Genomic DNA, 27,638 nt, shown 5'->3' on the forward strand with positions numbered 1-27,638 from the left:
GTAATATTTTCACGGCAGTATTACACTAGTGATATACCGTAACTCATATCATGTCTTAAGGTTCACAGTTACGAAGTCACAATGCAATTGCTGCTGTCGAAAAGACCTTGCCCCATGACCTTGTTTGACTAGTGGAAAGCCAAGAGTCATCACACTGTAGGAAATTTTGCTGCAATTTTTCGAAATTTATGTTGGAGAGTAATAAAAAGAATCCTGAACTCACTTCCATAAAATACCATTTTTCCAACTCATGGAAAATTAAGTACCAAATCATTTAACTCGGGTAATAGGAAGTATGCTTTATCAATGCAGGGGGTGGAAAGTTGTCTGGTAGGTTTTGTTGCAATGATATTGGTCTGTATTGGAGAAATCTTTCTTATTGGTTTCAGGTTATCAAGATGTGAACCGCAGCTTTGACCCTGTTAGACACTTTGACTCTGTCCAGGGACGAAGCGTGGACATGAATACCTCAGCATATACATACAATGTGTCCCACCCTGAAGCTGCTGTTGGCACCTATCCTTGCCCTCATTGTGATAAATCATTTGCTAGCTATGGTGCTCGATGGAACCATGTTGGTGCAGTTCATGAGAAGAAAAGCTACACTTGCGTTTGTGGGAAGATTTATCTGTATAGCCATAATTTGAAAAGGCATAAAAAGACGTGTCCAGTGTTTGCATCAAGTGGATAGTTAATGTGTGTTGTGGATAGTTGTGATTGGTAGAGGTTCCTTTTCAAGGTGCATAAAGTGAGCCTCTCTGTGACATGGGGTCGTGGGATAGTTTATCGGAACAAGCGGTTGCTCATCATGTCAAGGACCAAAATTCGATTGCCCACATGGTTACACTCAGTGAAGTGTTTTTTTTTCTTCTTCCCCCCCCCCCTCCCCGATGATATTGCTGGAATATTGCCATGAGTTGATTGATTAAAAGAAATGATTGAAAAAGTTTTCAAACTTGTTTGGGTGTCGTTGAGGTTAAATCCATGATTTTTTAGCCATTTCCGACCCTGTTTCTTGCTGCATGTAAGAAAACATTAATCTCCTGAAGTGGAGCCCTACTCTAGGCTGATTATGGAGACAAAATCTGTCTGACTATGATGGTGCTTTTTTATTCAAATCAATCCTGAAAGATGCTAATAGTTTTTATGTTTCTTGGTGTTGTCTTTTTCTGATTCTATTTCTTTTAATAACAGTTTCTGGTTCTCAGAAACATGAATTCATGAATTATTGTGATTGTAAAGATGATGAGCTGAACGAACCAAACTCGAGCAAACTTTTGTTTGGTTTCAGATTACCCTATTCGTGACACCATTCTTGGATTTGACGATCCTAACCCCTTTCCCCGAGGAGATCTTCATGCCATTCCCACCGATCAGAATCAGTTCTCGAACTTGATGTCCCATAGAAGTCCACTGTTCCCCACCCGAGCACCCCCAGACTCACCTGGCAGTTACCCCTGCCCTCATTGCATCAAAGTCTGTGCTACTGCGGGAGCTAGGCGCTATCATATCATGGCCATACATCGAAAAGTTATATATAAGTGTGTGTGTGGAAGAGAGTATACATATAAACCCAACCTGCTGCGACATCAGAAATCATGTGCTGCTTACATGACAGCACAGACTTCAAAATCCAGCATTTGACACATTTGTTTAGTTAGGGTCAGTGATTCCTCTGAATATATGTGCATGTCAGTTCTTTGTGAATTACCTTTGGACATAAGGTGGCAAGATGTTGTTTGTCCAACATTTGAAATGACATATAAGCCAGCAGGTGGTTCGGTTCTTCTTGATTTCTCCAAACCAAATTTACGTGATCTCTGTCTCCAAGAATGGTGAGGTAGTCTTGTGGTTAAGGTGCCAGTTTGTCCTGCCAGTGACCCGGGTTCGATTTGCAACATTGGTACAGTGTGTGAAGCTCATTTGTGGTGTCCCCTGCATTGTTGTTGATGGAATAGTGTTGAAAGCGACTTAAAGCCACAGTCACTCACTTCTTTTGAAGAATGTGAAGTTTGGGCTGACAGTTACAGTGTTTTGTAAAGCAAATTTTGTAACCATGTAATAAGGAAGGATTATATAAACAAGAGCAGCATGGGTTTTGCCCCTTGGAAGGTGGACTGTTGTAACAAGACAACTGTCATGAGAGATTTTCAGAATTCTGGTGTGCATGAAGCATGAGCGCATGAACCTTTGTTTTTTCACTCGTTCCCCAGAAAAATATTTGCATGTCCAGTTACCCCATAAATCATGCCACTTACTACAGCAGACGATGTGGGTTTCCTTCTGCATTTCAGAAGATCTTACCAGTTGTCAAGAAGACAGTATTTTTGTTTCTTTCAGGCTATTATTATGGAGTTTTGGCAGGACCAGGCCAATCAAGCATTGGTGTAGACAAGCTCAGTGTTCAGGATTGGCAGGGTCAATCTTTAGAAGTGAGATCTGGAAGTTGTCGATGTCCTGAGTGTGGCAAAGTGTTTGCTGGGACAGGAGCCCGATGGAACCATGTAGCCTCTGTCCACAATAAGATGAAGTTCACATGTGTCTGTGGCAAGGTCTACCTTCATAATCCTAGTTTGATTCGACACAAGAAGATTTGTCCTTTCTGTGTCAATCCCAAACTGTAGTTTCCAAGCTGCTCTCACTATTCAAGATTAAGGACAAACTGATATATCCTCAGATTCATGTCATCAAATCATCAGGCAGAAGAGGGACAAGATGTTTGTCATTTTGATGATTTGATTTGAATCCCTATATTGGTGCCCTAACTCCATGGAAGGCTGTGCAAGACGGAGATGTGTCCCAACAGGTGAAATGCAAATGTTTCATTGTCACGGCTTGCTTCATTTCCCTTGTTTGCATTGGGACAGCCATGACAGTGACAGAACTGTTGAGGATTCTTGGTCAGAATAGGCTCTTAGTATCTTATAAGCTGTCAAAACTGGCATCTTTCCAATCCAACAAGTTGTCAACACTGGCATAAAATCTGAGTCCTGTCTGTGACTAGTACATTTAACATCAGCTCTACACTCCGGGACTTGGTCTAAACTAGACTATATCTTTAGTCTCAATGAGTGCTGGTTTAGACAGCTTCCACTGTACTTAAATATGTATCATGAGAAATCCCTCTGTGGCTTGCTTCAAGGAGGTAAACTTATGGTATTAAAACAATATTGTTCTCATTTTGAAGTATTTTTTCTCTGCTTGATTTGGGGTAGATTTACAGTTGTTCGTTCATATCTTGCATAAAGAGATTAGTAGCTTGGTTTGTTCTTTTTTAAATTCTTTTATTGGTCATTTCCTATGTTTGACAGTTTTTGACAAAACAGTACAAGTTTTGTCAAAAGAAACAAGGAATGTAACATCTTCTGTAACATACAGGTACCCGTTCTGATGAGGGTTTTTTTTAAAATTCTTTTATTGGTCATTTCCTATGTTTGACAGTTTTTGACAAAACAGTACAAGTTTTGTCAAAAGAAACAAGGAATGTAACATCTTCTGTAACATACAGGTACCCGTTCTGATGAGTTTTTTTTTTAAATTCTTTTATTGGTCATTTCCTATGTTTGATAGTTTTTGACAAAACAGTACAAGTTTTGTCAAAAGAAACAAGGAATGTAACATCTTCTGTAACATACAGGTACCCGTTCTGATGAGTTTTTTTTTTTAAATTCTTTTATTGGTCATTTCCTATGTTTGACAGTTTTTGATAAAACAGTACAAGTTTTGTCAAAAGAAACAAGGAATGTAACATCTTCTGTAACATACAGGTACCCGTTCTGATGAGGTTTTTTTTAAAAATCTTTTATTGGTCATTTCCTATGTTTGACAGTTTTTGACAAAACAGTACAAGTTTTGTCAAAAGAAACAAGGAATGTAACATCTTCTGTAACATACAGGTACCCGTTCTGATGAGGTTTTTTTTTAAATTCTTTTATTGGTCATTTCCTATGTTTGATAGTTTTTGACAAAACAGTACAAGTTTTGTCAAAAGAAACAAGGAATGTAACATCTTCTGTAACATACAGGTACCCGTTCTGATGAGTTTTTTTTTTTAAATTCTTTTATTGGTCATTTCCTATGTTTGACAGTTTTTGATAAAACAGTACAAGTTTTGTCAAAAGAAACAAGGAATGTAACATCTTCTGTAACATACAGGTACCCGTTCTGATGACATTAAAGTGTATATTTTGAATTATATCAAAGCCATGTGTGATCTACAACATGTAATAAGCATTTCGCTACAATTCTATTTATGGCTTGCATGTTGTTATTGGCCTAAAACACCATACACTGTAGAAACTGCTGTTTCAGATGACACCCATTCACAGGCATTACATGGATGGACGAGACAAAGCAAATTAATTGTCAAAAACTCACCTAAAAGAACCAGGTTTGACATTTTCATTGATGACCAAACAATCATCAAATTGTGATGTCACAATCACTGGTTTGCAGAACTAAATTATGCTCTTTATAGTGGCTGCAGACTTTGCTTATATAACCTAGTTGTGCTGAACTACATCTCATCAAAACCGCAATCTAGCAATGTTCAGAGTTCCGTTTCAGCATGCACATGTTGATAATGTGGACTGACGACTAGAAAACCGTTTTGTTACTTTTTCAGGTGTCCATTGTTCTCGACGATTTCTTGAACACCAGGAGGAATCAGGAAAGACTGAATATTCTCATTGGCCACAACAAGGAAGTCTCAAGTTCCGTCGTTGTGTACTTCCTGAACCAATAGGATCAAGGTTTCCTTGCCCAGATTGCAATAAAATGTTTGCAAGTGCTGGGTCAAGGTCAAATCACATAACAGCTATCCATGCCAAACAGACTTTCTCTTGTATTTGTGGCAAATCTTATCCTTACAGTCAGAATTTGCTGAGGCATAAACGATCCTGTGCTGTGTGTTTGGTGGATCAGTCGGCATAGATGTTGGTGTGGAATATATTATGATGGTGATGCTCATTTGTGACCGTACCTGTTACCTTCAGGTGGAACAAAGGATTCGTCGTCAACTGGATTTTGTTCTCCCATTATCAGCCTCAGTTATGAACACGTTATATTTTTGTGGCATTTGGTTAGCCTAGTTGTTTTGTTGAAGACCCAGCCCACTGTCCCCGTCACGGATATTGCTGGGATATTGTTAGAAGTGATGTAAAACTCGACTCACCCACGCACACTTTTGTTTGATTATTGGCCAAAAGCCACGCTGTATTCAGAACTGTTTCTGACCAACAAATGCAGACATTTTCTCATGCATGACTACTCCTTCATGATGACTTCATTTTGGATGTTGTTCCTTTCAAAAATATGCTTGAATCAACAGTAAAGATGAATATTTAGCTTCTTGAAGAACTAGAAATAGTCATTAAAGACATTTTTGTTGCTTTCAGGTAACCTATGCTTAAACAGATATGTTCACAATGTTGGGTCAAGACAGCATGAGGATTCAGACCAGGCTAGTCAGTCCTGGACGGAACAACACAATTTTTGTTCTCCATTACAAGAAAGTCCTAACCTACCAAGCGGAGTGTTTCCTTGTCCTCATTGTGACAAAGTCTTTTTAGGTTATGGTGCCCGATGGAGCCACATTGCTGCTATTCACCAGAAACTAGTTTACGCTTGTGTCTGTGGCAAGAAATATCCATACAGCCAAAGCCTGCAGAGACACAGACGAAAATGTCCAATGTACATTGCACAGCTTACTGATGAGATGTAGTGATACTCATTTGAAGTTCGTTTGTGTCTGTTCTCTATGTGAAGCAGGCAATGTTCCATTGTGCTCTTCTGTGGCCAATTTGGCTTCTTGGGCAGATTGTTTCATTCTAACTGGCTCCTGATTTTGTCTACTCGAACCCGTACATACTGTTCATCTCTCAGAAGATCTCCGCATGCCCATGCCGAAAATCCAGGTTCGATTCCCCACATTTGCACATTGTGCACAGCTCATTCCTGTTGTCACTAGGAATATTGCTAAAAGCAGTGTAAGACCATACTCACTCACTTTCTGAAGATCAGTCTCTGTCTCTCTTCATATAATTCTTCTTTTTCTAGTACTTGCCAATTTGACATTTAGGTAGCATATCTGTTCTACAATTACTTGTGTTCAAACCCAGTCATATGTCCTGTTTGGTTAGGTACCTTGATGAAGTGGTTAAAGCAATTGCTTGTAACTTTGAGGGACTAATCCTAATAATAGGCTTGATGAATAAAGTAGATTCTTGGTGTCCTTAACTAAAGTCTAGCAAAAAAGTGATGTTAAATCTCACTAACTACTCATAACAAGAAATTATCCTAAAATAAGTATTTGATAAATATTATCTGGTATGTGATAAATCCATATTTATTCATTAACGGTTACTCAAGTCAGTTTCTTCAGAATCTGTTTTTCTTTCTTTCAGATGAACATGTTCAGGATGTTCATGGTGGTGTCATTCAAAATTTCCATACCTTGGGTTGGACCTCCAAACAACCACAAGCTGGCTCAGGTCGGAATCCGTACAGAGTTTACCCTGAGCCAGTCAATGGGAACTATCACTGTCCTGTCTGTGACAAAGTGTTTGCCAGTCATGGAGCAAGATGGAACCATGTTGGCGCTGTCCATGACAGACAAGTGTATGCTTGTGTCTGTGGGAAGAAGTACAATTTTGGGACTTCACTGTCCAGACATAAGAAATCTTGTTCTTGGTGCGTTAAAATACCTTCCTGATACAGCAGAGGGTGACTTGTAGTTCCTGACTATTCTGGAATTTATGTGTTGACTGTATGGACACAACACAAGACCTTGATGACTTTGTAGTACTAGAGGTCAGTCTTCAGAATACTTGAGTTGTGATTGCCCATGAATATTCATGGATGCAAATTTGACTTTTCAAGGCAGGCACTCTCATAGATCATGTGAAACAATTTGCATTTTAGAAGAATCTGTATTAATAACCAGTAGTTTTAGTTGGTTTCTGTTGGTTACACCTGGTCACATTGCATCATTTTGAGACAAATGTTTGAAAGTCGGGTTATTCGTACAGTTTGATTTATTTGCATGAAGGGCATTATTTGGATGGATTCATTTAAACTCATTTCTTTGACGTTTTCGATTAAGTTTAGTGTTTCTTTAACCTGCTGTTGGATTTTGTGGACCTTTCAGTTCATTGTTTCTGTACAAGATGTCCTGCGACGCAAACTCTTGAACGCTTCCATGTACACACATCTTCAACCTGTATATATGTTACCTGAAACACCAAAAGTATACAAAGCATGCCATCTGAACCTGCTTTTTGTTTATTGCAGGTTTTGTCCTGGAGAACACCTTCCCCACAGGGCTGAATGAAGCCCTTGGACATATTCATGGCCGACCATTCTCAGAGCAGGCCAACATTACTATGACGCAATCTCGCTTTCCCTCCCACTCGGGACTGTTCCCATGTCCTAAGTGTGACAAGGTGTTCTCTAGTCGGGGGGCCAGATGGAACCATGTCAAGGCTATCCATGATCAGGCTACTTTCTCCTGTGTCTGTGGGGTGACTTACAACTACTGTAATGCCTTGTCCAGGCACAAGAAGAAGTGTTCCATGTGTGTTGGTTATGACACGTAGAAGATTTCTTGGAGGCTTGGAGGGAGAGTCCCTGACATTAGTGGCTGGCATTTGTTCAGTGCACTGCTTCAGATATTGTCAGGACTGTCCTAGATGTATTAAGCACCACGGTGTGCATTCCAAATTTGAATCCACTGGACATGCCACAAACCAAACATTGTAACAACCAGCCCAACTTGATTCTGTTCTAGGTTTGATGATAGATGAACTTGGTTTAACCAGAATGTTTGAAGATACTTCATTGCCCTGCACTTCCTTAAACATAGCTAGGCTTTCAAATATTGGTTTTGCAAGCTGTTCCCATTCAATTTTATGACACCAGAATTAGGAACTGAAAAGAGCTTTGTGCATGCAATGTTTGACCTTGCTGAAAGAGTCTTTAAGTCAGTTCCTATTGGGTACTTACTGTTCACGTTATGCTTGTATATCATGGTATGCAGAGTGCCTACTCTGAATCTATTCTTCTTTGAAACCATGGTGAACTTTTCTTCCACAGATACTGTCTAGACTGGTATTTTTAGTATGGGTATACAGTTCAGATTTCTTGATGTTATCAATGTCAAGATAAGAAATTATAAACTGTTGAGATTTGTTTTGCAGTTGTATCTGCCTTTACTCTTTTTGTTGAAGTTAGTTTGTCTTGGATACACAAGGTCGTGGTGTTTCGGGTCATGTTCAGAACTAGAATGTTTCTGTACAAATCAGAGAATATATTGGGTTAAAAATACTTCCCCCATCTGATCCTATCCTATCCCAGATCCCCAAGTTCCCTGAGGGCTTTGTCTGAATATCTTACAGCAGCAAATAAATATACAGGAAGTGAACGGGTGTTTTTTGTTGTTTCAGGTTCAGTGGGTTATGGAGGTGCTTCCCGACAAGCTGTAACATTGCTCAGAGGGCAAGCTTATCGTGGACAAGGTCCCTTAGGTGTTCAATTGTCAGAGAGGGGTCAGGATGATTCAGGGGATCTGTGTTCAGTAGAGGGTCAGGGGAATGAGTGGGACCAGTGGCGACAATCAGATCAGGGGAATCAAGGGGGTCAAGGGAATGAGTGGGACCAGTGGCGACAATCAGATCAGGGGAATCAAGGGGGTCAGGGGACATATCCATGCCCAAGTTGTGAGCGAGTGTTTGTTACAAGCACTGCCAGGAAATATCACATTGAGGCTGTACATGATCTTATGATCTTTACATGTGTCTGTGGGAAGATATACAAGTATCGCTCAAGCTTACAAAAACATGTGAGAAACAGTAAAGTGTGTGCTGCACATCCAAGCCAAGTCGTGACAACTTTCCACTGATTGAAGGGCAACTACCAAGTATCTCTACATTATAGTCACCCTTGGGCTTGAGGCCATGGTCAACAGGAAAAATACTGCATTATATTATTTCTGTTGAATATCGACCCGTGAAGGTCCCGGGGTAGAATAGGCCTTCAGCAACCCATGCTTGCCATAAAAGGCGACTGCGCTTGTCGTAAGAGGCAGCTAACGGGATCGGGTGGTCAGGTTCGCTTACTTGGTCGACACATGTCATCGGTTCCCAATTGCGCAGATCGATGCTCATGTTGTTGGTCACTGGATTGTCTGGTCCAGACTCGATTATTTACAGACTGCCGCCATATAGGTGAAAAATTGCTGAGTGTGGCGTTAAACTAAACTCACTCACTCTGTTGAATATCTGTGTTTTGAAATAATATGAAAATAGTTAAACAGTTTTTAAAGCAGAGAATGGCCTTTGTTCCATATTTCAAACAGTCATTTCTACCTTTTGTGTTGTTTTCTTCAGCAGATACTACGATTTTTTAATACTTTTACAAGATGTACATTTTTTCTACTGCGTGTGAGTCAATCGAATGACAGGGTGTCAGTGTGCATGTTCAAACTCCATTTTTTCATAATGGGTGAATAACATGATAACCTGCAATCAGGCTCACTGATTGACAGGCATCATCTTGTCTCATTGCGTAAAATCAATACTCTGTTGATCACTAGATTGTGTGGTGCAGACTCAGTTATTTACTGACAGCCACTATATATCTGTAACATCGTTGAATGTGACATTCAAAAACAAACCAACCAAATTATACTCTATCACTTAGAAAGTGAAATTCAGTTCCTGAATTTGTAGAAAACTGGAACAGACCATATGACTGCTGACATACTAATGAACAAAAAAGCAATTTCATCTTTTTATGTTCAGTGTTTTTAAATCATTTCTGTAGATATTGTTTCTCAAGCTACTCAAGTGAGTTTACTTTCATAGCTTGAATCAGCATTGATTTGACGTATTGTTGGGTCACTATTATTGGTCACATTCTTGTTTAGAGGTCAGGGACCTGAACTCTCAGTGTTTGTATATCAAGATGATTGAAGAATTCTTATACAGTGTACAGAGTGTGTCTGTTACCAGTGGTGGAATATACAGTTTTCATCATGTTTGTAAAATAATTGTCATAATAAAATTGAAGTGAATGATACTATGAGTTTGACGTTGTGTTTGCATCTAGGGATTGAAGAAAGGAAAGAAGATGATGACTGTGCGGTGTGTGTTTTATAGATGTGAGTGTGTGAATGTTGTTTTGTGCATGCGAGTGTTGACTGCATGGTGCAGTCCATGTATTTCTGGGTATGCCAACATCAATTTAGCCGGGCCTCACTGGTGACCACTCAGTTCTCTGTGATCATACGTGATGTCAGATCTATGGCTGTTGCCACAAATTACCGTGAAATTACACTTGTTTAACACATTGATTCCTCCATAGCTACATGTGGTGTTTACGTCATATAGTTTCCAAGCAGATGTTTTTAGAGGACAGTGGGCAAGCTTGGCGATTCAGGAACAAGCGTCTGGTCTGATTCGCACAAGGATGCAGTCTTTTCACACCAGTTTGGTGTATCTGTGATGGTGTTCCTTGAATCTTGCAGGAGATGTAACCTCACTCACTCACTCACTCACTCACTCACGCCCAGTCACTCACACATCCACACAAACTCGCTTTCGATGTGAAGGGCCTTGCCTGATTCCCTCAAGGGTTTGATCATGTCTTGCCAGTATCTCTCACTTAGCTTTGTTGCTAAACGTGGCCGACATCCAAACTCACACACAATAAGCGTCACTAACGTTAGCCAAAGAAGCAGAGGTGACAATGTAGCCTGTCATAATCCAAGTCAGTCTCCTCGTATCTAGCGATGTTTCATTTGTTGCTTTCAGATTCAGGTCCGCTTCTCCACAATGATGCTAGGTGGTTGTGGCCCAAGCTGGCGACAAACGCGTCCCAGTGTCCACCCAATGTATCAACTAGCCTACTTATGTCAGTTCAGGACGAGTCGTCCCCAGCCACCTTGACTAAGAAGAAGTCCATTTGTGACATCTGTGGCCGCGAGTTCAATGATAGCACTGCAAGGAGGGTTCATAGACAGGCTGTCCATGAGAATATCGTGCATGTGTGTGCTTGTGGGAAAACGTATCGCTACATGAGGTCTCTCAAGAAGCATCGACAAGCTGGGGTTTGTCCTGCAGAAGTCTCAGAAAGTAATGCAGTGATAACTGACATTGTTCAAGGAGGAAAGTGAACTTCATGCTTCTGTCAGAAGGTTGAGCAAGATTGGGAAGTGAATTTTTATTTTGGGAATTCATTTTCTTGCCATGTGATTTTAGAGGGCAACAACTTATCCTTGAGCGATAGAGGTTTATTCGTTGTATGTGATACTGGTGTAAGGCGTGAATGTTCGGCATAACGAGATACAGGTTATGTGTAATTCCAAGTTTCATGAAGAGCGTTCTATATTCTCATTCACGTTGCAAGAGAGAAGAAGGAAAGTGTAAGGAAGATCAGTCTTACAGAAAAATTTCTAGAAGACAGCCTTTAGTTCAGATGGCTTATGTCATCAGTTCAGTGTCATAAGTGAGTGAGTTTAGTTTCATGTTGCACATAGCAATATTCCAACTTTATGGCGTTGGTCTGTAAATAATCAGTTGTGGACCCGACAATCCTGTGATCAACAGCATGAGCATTGATCTGCACAATTGCGAACTGATGACATGTCATCCAACTCAGCGAGTCTGACCACCCAGTCCCGTATGTTGCAAGGCATTGTTGCCTTTTATGGCAGGTTGCTGAAGACCTAATCTACTCGGATCTTCAAAGGTCGGTTCGATGTCATGAGCAGCAGATGCCTTTTTGAGGGGACAACAGTTCAGCTGACCAATCAGCATTGTAGTAATTTGACCTCATATGGCTTCAGCTGACCAGTCAACATTGAGAATAACTAAAATGCCCATGGTTTCTCTGTGGGTAGTGTTAAATGGATCTTCCCTCACTCATGAACACTATGTTGAAAAGTTACTGAAGCAAGTCAGTTCATGGCATGTCTGTTCCATGTGCAGGAAAGTTCAAAATGATTCGGTTTTAGAACTTTGCTGCTTTGGTGAAACTCCAACAACTTAAAAGATGATGGTAAACAGGGAACAATTTCAAGAATCTTTCACTAAAAGCCATATTAGTTCAACACAGACAGTTGTGCCCTTGACCAACAGACTGGCAAAGTGTATGTTTCATTAGAACATAGTGCAATAGATGAACTTGCCTTATTCACTTTTGGATTTGTTGACACTTTATTTATGATGACTGATCACAACAAAAAGATAGACAAGTTGATCCCTTAAACTTTGTCTAAGGATCATACTATCTTGAAATTAATTTTAAGGATCAAGTTAATACCTCACAAAAACAGCTTATCCTTAGTAATATATGGTAAGCCGTTGTCTTAAGTTATATTTGCCGCTTGGATCATAAGTTATGACAAAGTGCTCCAGGAATACAAGTAAGCTAACCCTAAACATAATAAATTATCTTTTAGAATCTATAGATGTAGGATCTGCATGTATAGTGGTATGTGCTTTCACTTCTAGTATATTGCCATACCAATACCTCTATTGCAGCATATTGCAAGACACTGTTTTTGCCCAATACACAGCACAATAAGAATAATTGGCATCAAAATTAATAGAATATCTTTCGTTAATTTTCAGCTCTGATTAGCTTTCAAATTAACAAAATGTTATTCTCAGTACTCAGCGCAGTAAGAGTGATGAGCATTATAATCAGTACAATGCTTTACCCCAAACACAGCAGTCCTACATGCTCACGTGAGATGAGAATAATTGAAAATCCTATGTTTCATGAAAGATGGAATCTCCAGACACTAGAACTTGTTTTTGTTACTTTCAGGTTTTGGCTATGCTGGCTACACAGGCAAAGGTTTTGGACAGCATGTCACCAAAACTCATCCAAATATATACAGTTTTGGGCGAGCTGTATCTCAAATTGCTTCTGAACACTTGGCGTCTGCCGATACGGAAGATCTGTTTTCACGTAGACTGTTGGCTTGTAATATATGCGACAAAACCTTCTCTAACCCTGACACGAGGAGAATTCATTTCGAGGCTGTACACAGCAACATAACGTTTACCTGTGTCTGTGGGAAGGTGTACAAGTACCGTAGTGCCCTAAGCAGACACAGGAAGTTCTGTGAGAAGGTCTTAGCTGAACAGAAGTAGGCACTCATCTAAGCAGGACAAACATCAGTTGGCATCGAGTTAAATGACTTCACTCACTCACTCACTCCTAGCTGAACACAACAGTCAACATAGAAGCAGGACGAGCATGTCCCATTGGCATCAAGTCAAAAACCATCGGACCTCATCATTGCATCCTACAATTTCCGTTTGTTCCTATTTGATACAAATTGCCAAATAACTCCAATGTATGAGTTCTTCCTTAATTCATATGAATAACATGCCATTCTCCAAAAAGAATAGCCACAAGGACTGAGTTTTCAATGTCATTTGTGAAGAGAGGGTCATTTTCTAGCCATACGCTGTCTGCTGCCAACACATTATCATCTGGAAAAACTGTTTGTAGTAATACACTGAATTCATAATGTTTCATCTTGGTGTTAACTAGAAACTTACTGATAAAATTACCAACTCTCAAATTTGGGAATTAACATGAATATACTGTACTTAAGATGATTCATATCTTTGATGCCCAAACCAAAAATTTAAAAACACTAACTGCCATTGGATAAAGTTACCATTCACAAATGCAGACAGATAGCATAGTTGGTAATGTGTTTGCTTGTCAAGCTGATGACCAAGGTTGTTTTCCCAACGTTGGTAAAACATTCAAGCTCTTTCTTTGTGTTATCAGTATGGATGGTTATAGCAGGGGTTGTATTCTTATCTGACGCAATTCTGTGAAAAAAACAGGAGGTACCTCCTACCTTGGAACTTCACCTGTCACTTGGCCTTTGTCAGTTCTCTACAAGGAATCATGTCATTTGGAATTCATTTTGTACCACACTGATTTTTCAGGGAAAATGTAACCCAAATATGGAGTCAAAATGGGGAGTAACTGTTGCAAATTGTTGTGTTCAACAATTAACGACTCCAAGGATCACCTGTTCAAAGCAATGTTAACACTATAACTCACATTAACTCAGACTTAATACAATCACAATGCTGTGGTAGTACTCTGAGCATGTGGGTGCATCCGACCTTGCACCATATAGTGTCAGTAAGGATTTGGTGCACTAAGATCGTAAAACTTGATGACTGAAGTCGAACCCTTATGCCTCACATGCAACACAAAACAACTTGCGCAAAAGTGGATAAGAAACTGTGTAGTGCACCTTTCATTTCAATCAGTCTTGTGACCAAAACTTTATGAGACTATGAGACACAGCCAGCCTTTTTGCGTCATTTTCAGAAGAACTTATGGTAAATCTTCCCATGGGATCGTCACTGATACTGCTGACTGATAGAACTATTGTTCCAGCATGTACATTTGTCAGGAATGAAGAATTCGTCAGTGGTTGTGTTGCTGAAAATATTCATCTTTAAGTGTTCACATCTTGAAGAAAGTTTCAACAGTTTTCTTTTATTCCTTGCAGATATTGACATTGCCGGCATCAAGGAGAAGGTCCGGCATGTTTCTCCCCGATTTGGTTTCGGAAATAGCAATAGAACCAGTTCTGGTGTTTTTGCGTCACCAGGTGCCTCGTGGCTTAGCAGTAGTGGTGGTCAGAGGGACTCAAACAGCTTATTTCAGTGTGATATTTGTGAAAAGGTTTTCAAAAGCCATGACAGTAGAAAGGTCCACAAAGAAGCTGTACATGAGAACAAGACGTATGTCTGCCTTTGTGGCAAGGTGTACAGGTCTAGCAGTGCTCTGAGCAGACATAAGCGGTTTTGTAGCACTTACCAAGATCGGATATAGTTCAATACAAGTTAGTCATCGTCCATGAGGTCAAACATGGAACATTTTTGTAAAGCAGCATGACTGCTATGAATAGATTTAACTGGCAAAGGATGATGGTCCAGAAGTACTCAAGGCAGATGTGATTGTGAAAAGTAGCGCTTACCACGCTCAACTGTAGATGTTTGAAAGTTGGGTGACCTTCACACATGAGGTTGAACATGAAGCCTAGATTTTTTAAGGTCTCTTGGCGCTAAGATAGTCACATGTCAGTGTATGGCATGAATAACTGTCTTAGTGCTAAGAAAGCGTCGAAAATCTAGGCCTGGATATTAGGAGTATTGTCAAGCAGACAAATTGTGACCTGTTGTACTTAAAAGCCTGGCAGACAAGTAGGTTATCACTTACTCATGAGGACAAACCTGGAATGTTCTGATGGAAATGGTTGTAGATTTCATCATTCGGTAGCATGGTCTACCAGTGGTCTAAGCAGACAACCAGATGTTGCTAACCAGGCTTACCCATCACCCATAGGGTAAAACATGGAACACTTTGAACTTGGGAGTAATTGCAGCAGGCTTTCAGGTTAGTGGTGTTTGCGACAAAGAAGGTCTGTGACAAACAGAGAACTCTTTGAAGGAACAGCAGCTGGCATACTCTCTGAAGGTGACAAGTGCAAATGTCTAGCAGTTAACTGTGCAGACATGAGCAGACTTGTTTTATGTATCAGGCTCAATCAGACTCGTCAGAGGCTGGCCTTCACCCAGTCGGTCAAACATGGAACTCTGAACTTCTAACTTCTGAACTTTCATTATTTTCTGCCTGGAAGTGCTGCTTTTCGGGATATTTTTTATGCCTTTATGACCAGGAGTGATTGTGCGCAGGAGACTGACCGGGGCAGTCAGAGATGGTTATTGTCATTGTCTTTTCTGCCGCTTCTGTACTTGGACATCCATCTTAACAGCAGATCGCCAAGCAGACACCTTGGCGTATTACTCAAGACATTTGGTTATCCAATGACTAGATCTTTCTGCCAGTGCACTCATTGCCTGATGCCAACAGTGAGGGATAAACATAGTAATGATGTGCACATATGTAATTGTCTCCAAGCTGATGAAAACCACTGAAGCGTGTAATCTCATGATAATTGTGATCAGTATCCAAGACTGTTTAGGTATGATCAGATGCTTATTCTAAGTGATGCAGTTGTTCAAAACATGGCTTTCATTTTTGTTAAAAAAGAAAACTGTATGTATTTTCTTTTCTTTGTTTCTTGGTTCACTGATAGTTGACACGTAATTTTACAAATGTAGGAATAAAATCTCTGGTTCTGGTAATATGTTTTAATACACAAAAACAGAAGCGCTTCAGGATTACGCCCAGTTTCAGGTCTGCATTGACAGATGTATGCAAAATTTGAAATATAGTCAGTCTAAGTAAACTTAGTCTCAGTGTATTTCGTTACACTCCACCACTGCGTCTAACAAAACCTAGTAGAAGGTCGTGTCAGGTAACCTTTGAGCGACTAATGACCGTCCAATCAAACGTGAGACGCCTAAATAGATTTAACCAATCAGACAACAGGCTACTATTTAGGGATCAGAGGGACTTTCAAAATATTCAGGTCACTGATACAGATCTCTCCACAAACAAAAATCCGCATATAACACAGTTATTTGACCTGCAGTATATACTCTTTGGAGTTTCTGTTGACATAGTTACCATTAGCTAATATTTCCGCAACATAACATCCTTGAATATTGCCAAAAACACTATTTTCAGCAACTGTTTTCCCAGCATTGTCATGGTTGCAGAAGTGAGCGTATGCTAAATAGCATTTGGAAACGTTCGGGTACGAACCTTTTCGAGATAAAAAGTTCAATAGGAATGTGCGAATGAGCACTTTCGCAATTTGGTAAGCTGTGTTCTGATTGGTCAATCACAAAGGTTACCTGACACGATCTCCCATAAGATTTTGTTATACTCAGTGGTGGAGTGCAACGAAAAGTATTGAGGATAAGTTTACTTAGACTGGAAATATAGTATTCTACTCAGAATATGTTAAGGACAATTTGAATCTTTCACATTTCAAGAGTTAATCTGTCATGTGAGCAATAAGCAGTTTGCTGGAAAAAAGTCACAAGGGCTCTATTTGCTCAAAGACATTGAAAAAAGGAAAGGTCAATACCCTAAGAAGTAGGAATATCATTTCTCTACTAATGTTCACAGAAGTTCCTATATTCGAAATGGAAACAAAGCAAAACAAACAGCATCTTGAGTTTCAAAAGGACATAGCTGTATTTGACAGTAAGTAGTTCACATCAATAGTTCTGTTCACGGAAATATAGTTATCTATAAAACAAATCCAGAGACAATTCAGTCTTGCCAAATCATTGTAGAATTGAGTAGGTTTCCTAATTGATTTATTCCTCTCAGTTTGCCGGTTGCCCGACCAGAATATTGTAACAAAATGAATGGCAGACTGTCAGACTGCAACAAGTATGTCGACAGCAGACGTGGACAAAATATGTTGACAATGTGATCAGCTGACTTAATAGTTTTCTTCAACAACGTAACATTAACATTCTATGTGCATGTATTTGCATCGACAAGCTGATCTGAAAACTTAGCTGAGATCTTACCTTGACCCATAAAAGCAGTATAAAAATAATATGTTCCTTACGTAAACAAATGAGGTCATGATGTCTTGATTCAGGATGGATCAATTCATGATGTCTTCACAGCCAACTCATTTTCCAAGTACACATATATCTTTTCATGTTTGAATGAGGCAAAGGTAGCAAGTCATGCGAGTCATGTCATGTTGTCATGACACTGCAGATAGCCTTTTTTAACATGTGACATTGCAGGAAATATGCGTTTTAGTTCATAGTAGATTTATTGAAATAAAGATGTATCTTTTTACCTTTGTCTTTGTGGTAGATCATCAAATAATTTGTAGTTTGCTTTGTTATAAGATGGAGTTGGACATCACCTTTAGGATTGTACTTGTGTGTGTGTGTGTTACTTTCTTTCTCTAAGATTTAAATCTTTTGATACAACACACCTGGGGATCAAACCACAGACATACCACACATTTTGCTAGTTTCATGAAATATCAAAGATTTTCTCCCCCTCATGTTATTTGGCCCCATGTGACAATGTCAACATTGGACACAGTAAAATGAATATCAGCCAACCAGTAATCTTCATGCCTGAATGCCAGACACAAGGCACGGTATCAACAAGTACCATCTTTCATTTCGTATGATGCAACCTAGAATCAAACCAGTCACCTATGCCCTTGGCAGGAGTGAGTGAGTAAGCGTTATACACTAATGTTAGCACTATTCCAGCACTATACCAGCAATATTACAGTCGGAGGACAGCAAAAATCAGCTTCATACATTGTTCCCATGTAACTTTGGACAGGAACTGTATCCTCTTGACTATGAAAATATGAGTGAGTGAGGCAGGTTTTTTTGCTCACTACTTTTAACAATATCACAATGGGAACAGAACAAATGGGCTTCACACATTGTGCCCATGTTGCTAACTGAACCCAGTCCTCCGGCATAACCAGTGAATGCTTGAACCACTAAGCTACCCCACCGCACCTTGAGAATATGAACTTGCAAGACCAACAAGACAAGGTTTAACACTGATTACACCACAACTTTTACAGATAGACTTTTGATGAAGAAATGTAAACATGGCTTTTCAGATATACCTGGATGTTGTTCTAAATGAAAACCTTGAAGAAGTTATTTTACCAAAAAAAGTTTGTCAAAAGATTGTACAAGTCCAGCCTTTTTCTCTTTTCTTTTCAGAGTATAATAGTTTTGCTGGAGTGGTTTGTGAAGGCATGTCAAGAGATAGCAGTGGTATAACTGGGATTTGGAATCACTACGCTTTCCCGTGTGAAATGTGTGGCAAGATGTTCACAGATCAGTGGGTTTTAAAGAGGCATAAGAAGGCCAAGCACGAGCATGTAACATATCCATGTGTATGTGGGAAGGTGTACAAGTATCAGTGTACTCTACACAAACATAAGAAAACCTGTACTTTGGCTGCACAATGATGATGATGATGATGATGATGATGATGATGATGATGACGACGACGATGGGGAGTACTGACTGGCTGTGTTAACAGGAAGGAGTGTTCAAGGTCGGCTGGTTGAACCAGATTGTGTGGTCAATGTGTAGCAAAGTCAAGACAGTCTGACATTTTTAGGGTTTTGGTGAAAACTGCTGTCAGCAATATTTCTCAGAATTTATTTCACAACTGATAATAATCAACCCTGAGACTGATTAAGGAAACTTTTTATGTGACTTGTTAGGTATATTTCATAAATATTATGGTGAGAGAGACACCTAAAGTGGGCCTGACATATTGTATCCCTTTTGGGATGTGAACACAGGTTTTAGCACGACAAGTGATGGGTTTACATACGTACAACTTTCTGTGACTGACAGTACCCAGCTCAGCTGCTCAAAGGCATGTTGTTTTCCCTTGGTCATTGGATTTAAATCACAACGGCACACCATATTTTCAATCTCGTCCCCCAGGAGATAATACAATTCATGCAGTCTTTAGGCACACCAAGTTAATGTGGCTTTCCCTTCCGTTTAACAATAAGGCCACCCCACCAACCCAGTATTAACAGGAAACACTGAATGGAAAAGTATCAGGTTGGATATTTTATTTTGTCCATCTAAAGTATCATCCTAGCTCATTCCATGGGCATTCTGGGACATAAAGGGTTCCACAACCCACTGCTCGTCTCCCTTGGAAAATATGTTCAGGATATGATAATGAAATGGACATTTATATGGAAATATAAACTAAATACTTTCCGTATGTGTTAATAATGAAGGAATCATACTGACTGAGAGTGTTCAACTGTTCATAAACATAACATCAAGTTTGCACCTCAAGGGAATGAAGTATGAGGCTTATTATGCATTATAAATTATAGATCTGTGCTCTGCAGATGCCGTCTGCTCAGTCAGTGTGAGAGTCAGCAGACGTCACTCCGTTTCTGAGGATTTTCACACTCACATGGTTGTCCTTTGTTGAATGTACATAATTAACCAACCGTAGCCATGGTTACAACTGAAATATCACCTCTTAGATACCGAACTCACACCCTTGCACCCAGAAGAGAAAAATGATTGTTATCTAAGTGCATGGCTGTTCTTGTTCGGAAACACTCACACAGCGTTGTCTCATCTCACCAAGAATACACTTTTCTTGCTTTCAGACTTTGGCTCGTTTCCTGTTATGCCCAAGGCCTCTGTTCAGGATTTCAACCAAAGCGCTGGGTTGGAGACTTTGGGACCTTTTTCAGCAGGTTTCAGTTTTCCCTACAGTTTAAGTGTTGACAATATTGTTGTCAAGGATACTGCTTCTAAACAGAAACCGGCCATTCACCCCTGTGATATCTGTGGGAAAATGTTCACTGAGGCCAGATATGCTGAGAGACATAAGAAGGCCACTCACGAGAAGGTGCATCATCCATGTGTGTGTGGAAAGATGTATACCTACGATAGCGGCCTCCAAAGGCATCAGAAAGTGTGTCCAGTGTATCTGACCCAAGTTCATCAGCTCAATTCATAGACAACACAACACAGGCTCATATTTGGGTATGTTATGTTTGGGACTAGTTAATCAGAGTTAATCCATTATCTGATAGGAGTAAGTCTTCAGGGTGAATTCTGGACACTGATATTTGGGTGTGTTATGTTGGGACCTAGATGATAGGAGTAATTCCTTGCGTTGTCAGGTGTTAGACGTCTGTAAGCATCTGACACAGGATCCTGATATTTAGATATTCTATGTTTGGACCTAGATGATTGGAGTTATTCCATTATCTTTGAGGTGTTAAGACTTCTGGATGGATCCAGCATAGATTCCTGATATTTGGGTAGGATATGTTGGGAACTAACTGAGTTATTTCATGCGCTGTCAGTGGTTTTCTGGATGGATCATGTCCTTTAGGTTTAGTCCTTTGTTTCTTGTATACACCAATGATTAACCTTGTTTATAGCACCAAATAGTCAAATATAGAGCGAAGACAGCCATGTCTCAACATCCAGTCATCCAATTTTTGTTAGTTAAATTGGATCAGTGATTTTTCCTCATTTTAACTCTGGAAAGACTATGACTATGGCATCGCCCTGTAAGAAATCTAGATTAGTCCATTTGTAACCTTGAAATATATAAAGTAACCAAATGGATTGGGTTGTAAGGCTTGGTGACTTCATTTACTTCTTGTCATGCCTCATATGTATGGACTGTTGCTCATATCACTTGGGTATCATTAAAAAAATGATAAATAATCAACAAGAGAACAGTAATTTGAGCATACTGATTTGAACTTACACATATTTTATCTGTTATACATATTGCACTGTCACATTTATACATATCATAGAGTCATAGGTCCATGAAAGTCCAGGGTAGAATAGGCCTTCAGCAACCCATACTTGCCATAAAAGGTACTACGCTTGTCATAAGAGACGACTAACAGGATTGGGTGGTCAGGCTCGCTGACTTGGCTGACACATGTCATCGATTCCCAATTGCGCAGATCGATGCTCATGCTGTTGATCACTGGATTGTCTGGTCCAGCCTCGATTATTTACAGACCGCCGCCATATAGGTGGAATATTGCTGAATGTGGCGTAAAGCTACACTCACTCACTCACTCACTCACTCACTCACTCACTCATAGGTAACATGTGTGACCCTTAACCAACATCGTCATATCGGTGGATCATCAAGGTGATGACGAGAATCCAAACTAGACAAGTTAAAAAACATTTATAAAACAGTCTAAGGCCTAAAGTTTTTACATTGATTTTGGTAATTTGAAATGGCCATCTGTCCATTTTCAATCCCAATCATGAAAATCGATCTTCCACTTGTTGATCTCAGTTGATTCAGACTAGTTCCTCACCAACAAGGTGTGAAAGAAAACTGAATAATTCTCCTTCATAAGTTGGAATTATGTCTGTTAAGATTCCTCTAGAAGACTTACCATCCCAACCAGGATTTGTTCTTGCAACGGAAACCATTCTTTGACCATTGTGGCAATTGGTCCAGATGCAAGTGTTAGATAGTCACAAGTGACAGCTGTAATCTTTGAACAAAAATGGTCTGACATAATCAGTTCTTTTTTCTTCTTATTATGTAATTTCTGGAATAAATATCAAGACAAGATAGATCAAATTTTAATAATGCCAAAATATGTCAATCCTGACAACGGTAACACCTCACAACTTGGATTAGAATCATTCAGACTAAGGGTATTGTTTCTGTTCTTTCTTCAAGATATTGGCAAGTTTTCTATGAATATCAAGCCCTGGTCTTTTGTTGCTTTCAGGTCATGGCAATCCAACATACTTTGACCCCTCATATCCCGAGCCTGGCTGTGAAAGTAGGAATATTGGTGGATATTACAGACAGTTTGGGCAAAATTTAGGCAGCCATGAAGGGTACTCTGGTATGGGAGTGTCTGGGACTGTGAGTTCCGGTGATGGCAAACTCATGTATCCATGCTCTATATGTGGGAAGGAGTTCAGTCGACCAGATTATAGGAAGCAGCACAAAGACTCCATCCACGATAAGGTCACTTTCAAGTGTGTTTGTGGGAAGGTGTACACATTTGTGCAGAACCTTATCCGACATCAGAAAAACTGTGCCTTACATTTGTTGTCCTCAAATAATTAGGGTAATTTGAAATTTTAAATGCAATGGTGTGTGGGAAGGTGAAATCCGACCTTTGTCTGTCTTCAAAAGAACTGTTCCTCACATTGTTGTCATCAATTAATTTGTGTCAGCAGTGGGATGTGCTAGCAGTGATGTGCAGGAAGGTGTTAGCAGAATATCATGGGACATCTGAAGAGCTGTTCGTTACATCTGCATTGCTCACATAATGAGCATCAATAACATGTTGGGCATGCAGTTATGTTAGAAAGGTACATCAGAGCTCTGGATGAAGTCAGGAGAACTACCTGCATATGTGGTCATTGAAAGATTTGTGTCATCTACAGGTTTGATAAACAGTGAGGGGAAATATGTTCCTATTTAAACATCATCAACAAGTTTGACATGCAGAGATGTGTAGGAAGGTGTTAACATCAGAAGGTGATTCCTGACATCTGTTGTGTTCAAATAGTCATTGACGATAGTGACGTGTAGTAAGATGAACCAATAACCACCTGCTCGTCTGACGTGCGATGATGTATTGGAAGGTGTTATCTCAATCGTATTGTAATTAAAAGAGAGCTGTACATTCCATCTGTTGTAATCAAATATTGGATGCCACCGACAAGTTTCAACATGTAATACAAAGTCAATGGTGCACAACCCAAGGATTTGGAAAAGCATCCTCACCCCAAATGTTGGTCCAAGTTCTATGACAAGATTGTTCAGAAAAGTGTGTTCAGAAACTTGTTTGACATTAAGGAACTGTACCTTGTACTTTCTCTCAACAGTGTTGACAGCAAGATCTTCTGAGAAAATTCACTGATCAGGTCTGAATTATACCTTTGTGTCTAATCACAGAAATCCAAATGTCTTCTCGATATCTGTTGCTCATTCCTCCCCCTCCTACCCCCTCCCCCTCCTTCCCCCCAAAGTTTGTTTCATGCCATGATGTCTGATTGGAAGGTTTATGTGTGTGGACCAAATCAAAATTGTACAGCAAACAATCCCTTTGTCTGTGTACCAGAACAGTTGGTGGTGGCACTTCATAACTGCATAGCTGCAGTCTTAGTTTGTATCACCAACAAATCTGTGACAGGCAGCACTTGGGAAAGTGTGTTCCTCTTAGTAGTGTGAATAAGCACTCATGTGAAAACTCAGATTATGAAAAGCATTGTGTTTTACAATATTTGTATACCTCATATTAGTAAAGGATTTCAAGAGATATCTGAAAAAAATTGACCTTGGCTTGCTCGGTTCTATGCTTCTTTGGAAGGGAGTGTTTTCAACCAGATTGAAGTTTATGATAGAGATGATTGGCTTGCATACAGGTTTGTTGGGGAGCTTTGCAGTTGGTTTGATGTTGGTAATATAGATAACTGCACCACACGCTGGTAGATTATTTCATTGTGTCAGGAAGGACTAATCACTCACAATGTTGTTGACTGTGAGATGATCCATATATTTTGAGTGGCCAGACGTAACAATAAGATTGTTCTTCAGCTGTACATGTCTTCTAGCGCGTTGATTTATTTTCTCACTCAAAGACTAGAACTGAACTTTTGTTGCTTTCAGACATGGAAAATTCTGTCAGTATGAGTGCGAGATTAACGAATGAAGCTGTCCAAGATGTTGACTTAGCCAGCTTTAGTTCGGGACAGTTCTATGAAGAAGCAACAGCACAAGAAGAACGTGATTTGCCTTTGCTCTTCAGTTATCACAGGAATACTGTACCAAAGAAAAAGAACCTTTACCCCTGTGAAATCTGTGGCAAAGTGTTTACCGAGGGAAGGTACAGGAGACGACACAGAGAGGCTGCTCACGAAAATCAACCTCGGCATTGTGTTTGTGGCAAATCTTATGTGTATGACAGAGGACTATGGAGACATCAGAAGATGTGTCCTATATACCTGGCTTCCAAATCTGTTAACCCCTGAGTGTCCGTTTTCATGTGATCCTTGTCCTAACTTTTCAAGAAAACTGAGTCTTTGTCCTTTGTTATTTTCAGATTCTGGCCTTAAGTTTGCTCACCAGCAATCATTCAAGTGCTATGATATGGAAACAGGCAAAGCAAAGGATCGAGGACAGGCTTCTCAGGATTATCTGGTGTTCCTGGAGGACGGTAGCAGCACAAATCTTCCCTCTAAATTCACGAATGAAGAAGGCAAAGCTGTTTATCCCTGTCACGAATGTGGGAAGGTGTTCACCCATCCTCACTCGAGAAAGCAACACATACAAGCCATTCATGAGAAACTGACGTTTCCATGTGCATGTGGAAAGATATTCTCTTTCCCCCAGAATTTACAAAGGCATCGGAAAAGCTGTTTCAAGTCCATCGGTGACCTAACTTTGTAAATGGATAAGCCTCTTTTTGTACAATGTGGTTACTGAATTTTCTGAAAAACGACCCTATTTGCATGTTAGAAGATCTTTTATAGGACTCTGTGAAGATCCCGGTTAAAAGTGGTCTTCAGTAACCCATGCTGATCATAAGGTGACTTATGGGGTCAGGTAGTCAGACTCATTGGCTTGGTTGATACATTGTATCATAGATTGATAGTCATCGTGTTAATCAGTGGATTGTCTAGTTCAGATTCATTTTTCACAGATTGCTGCAGTATAACTGGAATATTGCTGAATGCGGCATTAAACAACAAGTAAACATTTGACTCATATTATCTGAGCCAACTGACTATCAGAGACGTTACACCTATCAGCTCATCAGCAAGTGAACCTGGTGTTTCAGCAATTGAACATGTCCTTTTAGATCCAACCATTTGGACAAGGATTATTTTCATGCTGGATCTGTGAAGCCTATGATCTACGTGGTGCTTCAGGAATTGAGCATGTTCTTTTAGATCCAACCATTTGGATAGGTATCTTGTTCATGATTTTCATGGTTGCTGGGACTCACAGCAGTGAACCACTGTGTAAAAGAGCACCTGATCCTGATTGAACAAGTGTTATATGACAGTGAGCGAGTATTGTTTTACACCAATATCACAAGGGGACACTAGAAATGGCTTTCACATACTGTACCCATATGGGAAATGAACCCAGATCTTTGGCCTGATGAGCGAATGCTTTAACCACTAGGTTACCCCACAAGCCCTGCTATGTGAGAGAGCTGTGAGAGTTGCTACAGAACATTGAACCATCCTTTCATCTGTGATCAGGGACATTGGGATGGGCTGGTGTGTGCTTGTTACGTTGAAGGTGAGGGTACAATTTCACATGTCCATGTATCATGCCAGAATGTAATTTCAACTGTTCCTGCTTTGATGTTGTGGGCGCATTGCTGGTGTCAGATTATACTCAGTCTCTCCTGATTTTTACTTGATTTTTACTCGAGTTTTACTTTGAGTATGATCAACTGTTTTTGTGTACCCAAGGAAGCAGAAAGCCTTCTCTGACTTCAGGAATACAGGACATGGCCTTGAGCAGCGTCTGATTATATAAATGAAGCATAAATCAATTGACATTGTTAGTTGTGTGGTTAGATAGGCAAGCCTAGTGGTTAAAGCTTTTGCTCGCCACGCCAAAGACCTGGGTTTGATTCCCCATATGGGTACCATGTGTGAAGCCCACTTTTGGTGTTCCCTGTCGTGATATTGCTGGAATATTGCCAAAAGCAGCATAAAACCCAACTCACTCACTCATTCACTGTTAGTTGTGTGTGGGTCAAGACAGCTCTTACACTTGTGCTCCACTGTAGCCTATGATGGACCCATGCCAACAGACCTGACTGCATCCTTTGATAATCAGTTAGTCACAAAGAAAAAACATCTTCTCAAGATGCATTAGCGCTAAGATCATACCCTCCATGCCTCAGTAAAATTGTAAAATTCAGTAAAAAGTCCACAAAATGATCCTAGCATAGAGAATACTGTGACATATTCATCTTCAACATGAACCTGTGTCATTCTTAGTACTAAGAATAAATTTTAGAATGATCTTTATTCTACGTCTAGCCTCAGTCCCAAGGCAAGAGCATCCATAATTCAAATAAAATATGTATGGATGTAGTGCTAAGATGCACCGAAAGATCTTTGCACTTTAAAGCTAATTCCCTGCTTCAACATGAATAACACTTTGGGTCACACAGAGGTTGCAGAAAATGATCTTCCACGGAGACAGTTACATCCCTTCACTATAACAGCAATGATGACTGAATATTAAGATTTGGGGGTTTGTCAGGCAAAACAAACTTGTTTTAGCTTTGTGGTAAAAGTATTCTGACATCACTCCAATGGCCCAGGTTCGATTTCACCAATGGATACAATGCATGACACCCTTTTTGTGTGCCCCCCACTGTCATATTGCACCTGACCTACTCAGTCACTAATTTTCAAAGAAGAGGTCACTTTGCAGTTAACCTGGCAGCCTGGTGGTTACAGCGTTCACTTGTCACGCAGATGACCCAGATTTAATTCCTCAAAGTCTATTTCTTGTGTCCCCTGCTGGGATATTAGTGGAATGTTGCTAGAAACTGCATTAAACCATACTCACGGGTAAGTGAGACCTTCGACTGAAATAGTGTCTGAAGTGCAAGTCCAGGTATTTGTCAAGGTTCATCCCAATAATGCATATCGTCATTCCACACCTGCATAATTTGTTGTGTTGTATATTTGCATCTTCTCGTCAGGAATTCGACATCTTTGAATCAGGTTACATGCATTATATCAAATTCTGTGTTGTTTTGAAGATTTCATAAATCTCCTGTATATTTTAACTGTCAATGTTCCTGTCAGTGTACATAAAATTATGTTTTAGACTTGCTTAGATAATTGAAATAAATGTTTTAAGAATATAAGAAGTATTTTGTTGCTTTGTGCAGTGAATTCATGTCCGGAATGCAATGACATTCAACTAAATGATATTTTGATGAACATTAAATGATTGTGGTTGGTATTTCAAGAGAAAGAATTCAGAGAAAGAATCTAGAGTTGTTATCTTAGCTACTAGACGACTTGTAACAGAACCTTTTCAGGATATAATTTACACTTTTGAGGGTTAAAAAAAGACTGAGGTGGTCCGTAAACAAAATGTCTTATAGAAGTTGTTAAATA

General features: G+C 39.8%; 1 protein-coding gene across 17 annotated transcripts in view; it reads left to right on the forward strand.

Annotated features, from left to right (window-relative positions):
- Nucleotides 1–27,638, forward strand: part of LOC137281723 (zinc finger and SCAN domain-containing protein 26-like) — an 88,690-nt gene that overhangs the window by 34,866 nt on the left and 26,186 nt on the right. Inside the window, exons 3-4 of one of the 17 annotated variants that reach the window (XM_067813251.1) lie at nt 22,247–23,399; nt 24,145–24,313. The exons of 6 other annotated variants lie outside the window; for them this stretch is intronic. In XM_067813251.1, coding sequence (XP_067669352.1) covers nt 22,247–22,593 — 347 coding nt within the window. In that variant the 3' untranslated portion in view covers nt 22,594–23,399; nt 24,145–24,313. 10 more of the 17 variants (XM_067813245.1, XM_067813250.1, XM_067813242.1 and 7 more) reach the window with 10 other exon arrangements.

Source organism: Haliotis asinina, chromosome 4, assembly GCF_037392515.1.
Source record: "Haliotis asinina isolate JCU_RB_2024 chromosome 4, JCU_Hal_asi_v2, whole genome shotgun sequence".
NCBI classification, from domain to species: Eukaryota; Metazoa; Mollusca; class Gastropoda; order Lepetellida; family Haliotidae; genus Haliotis; species Haliotis asinina.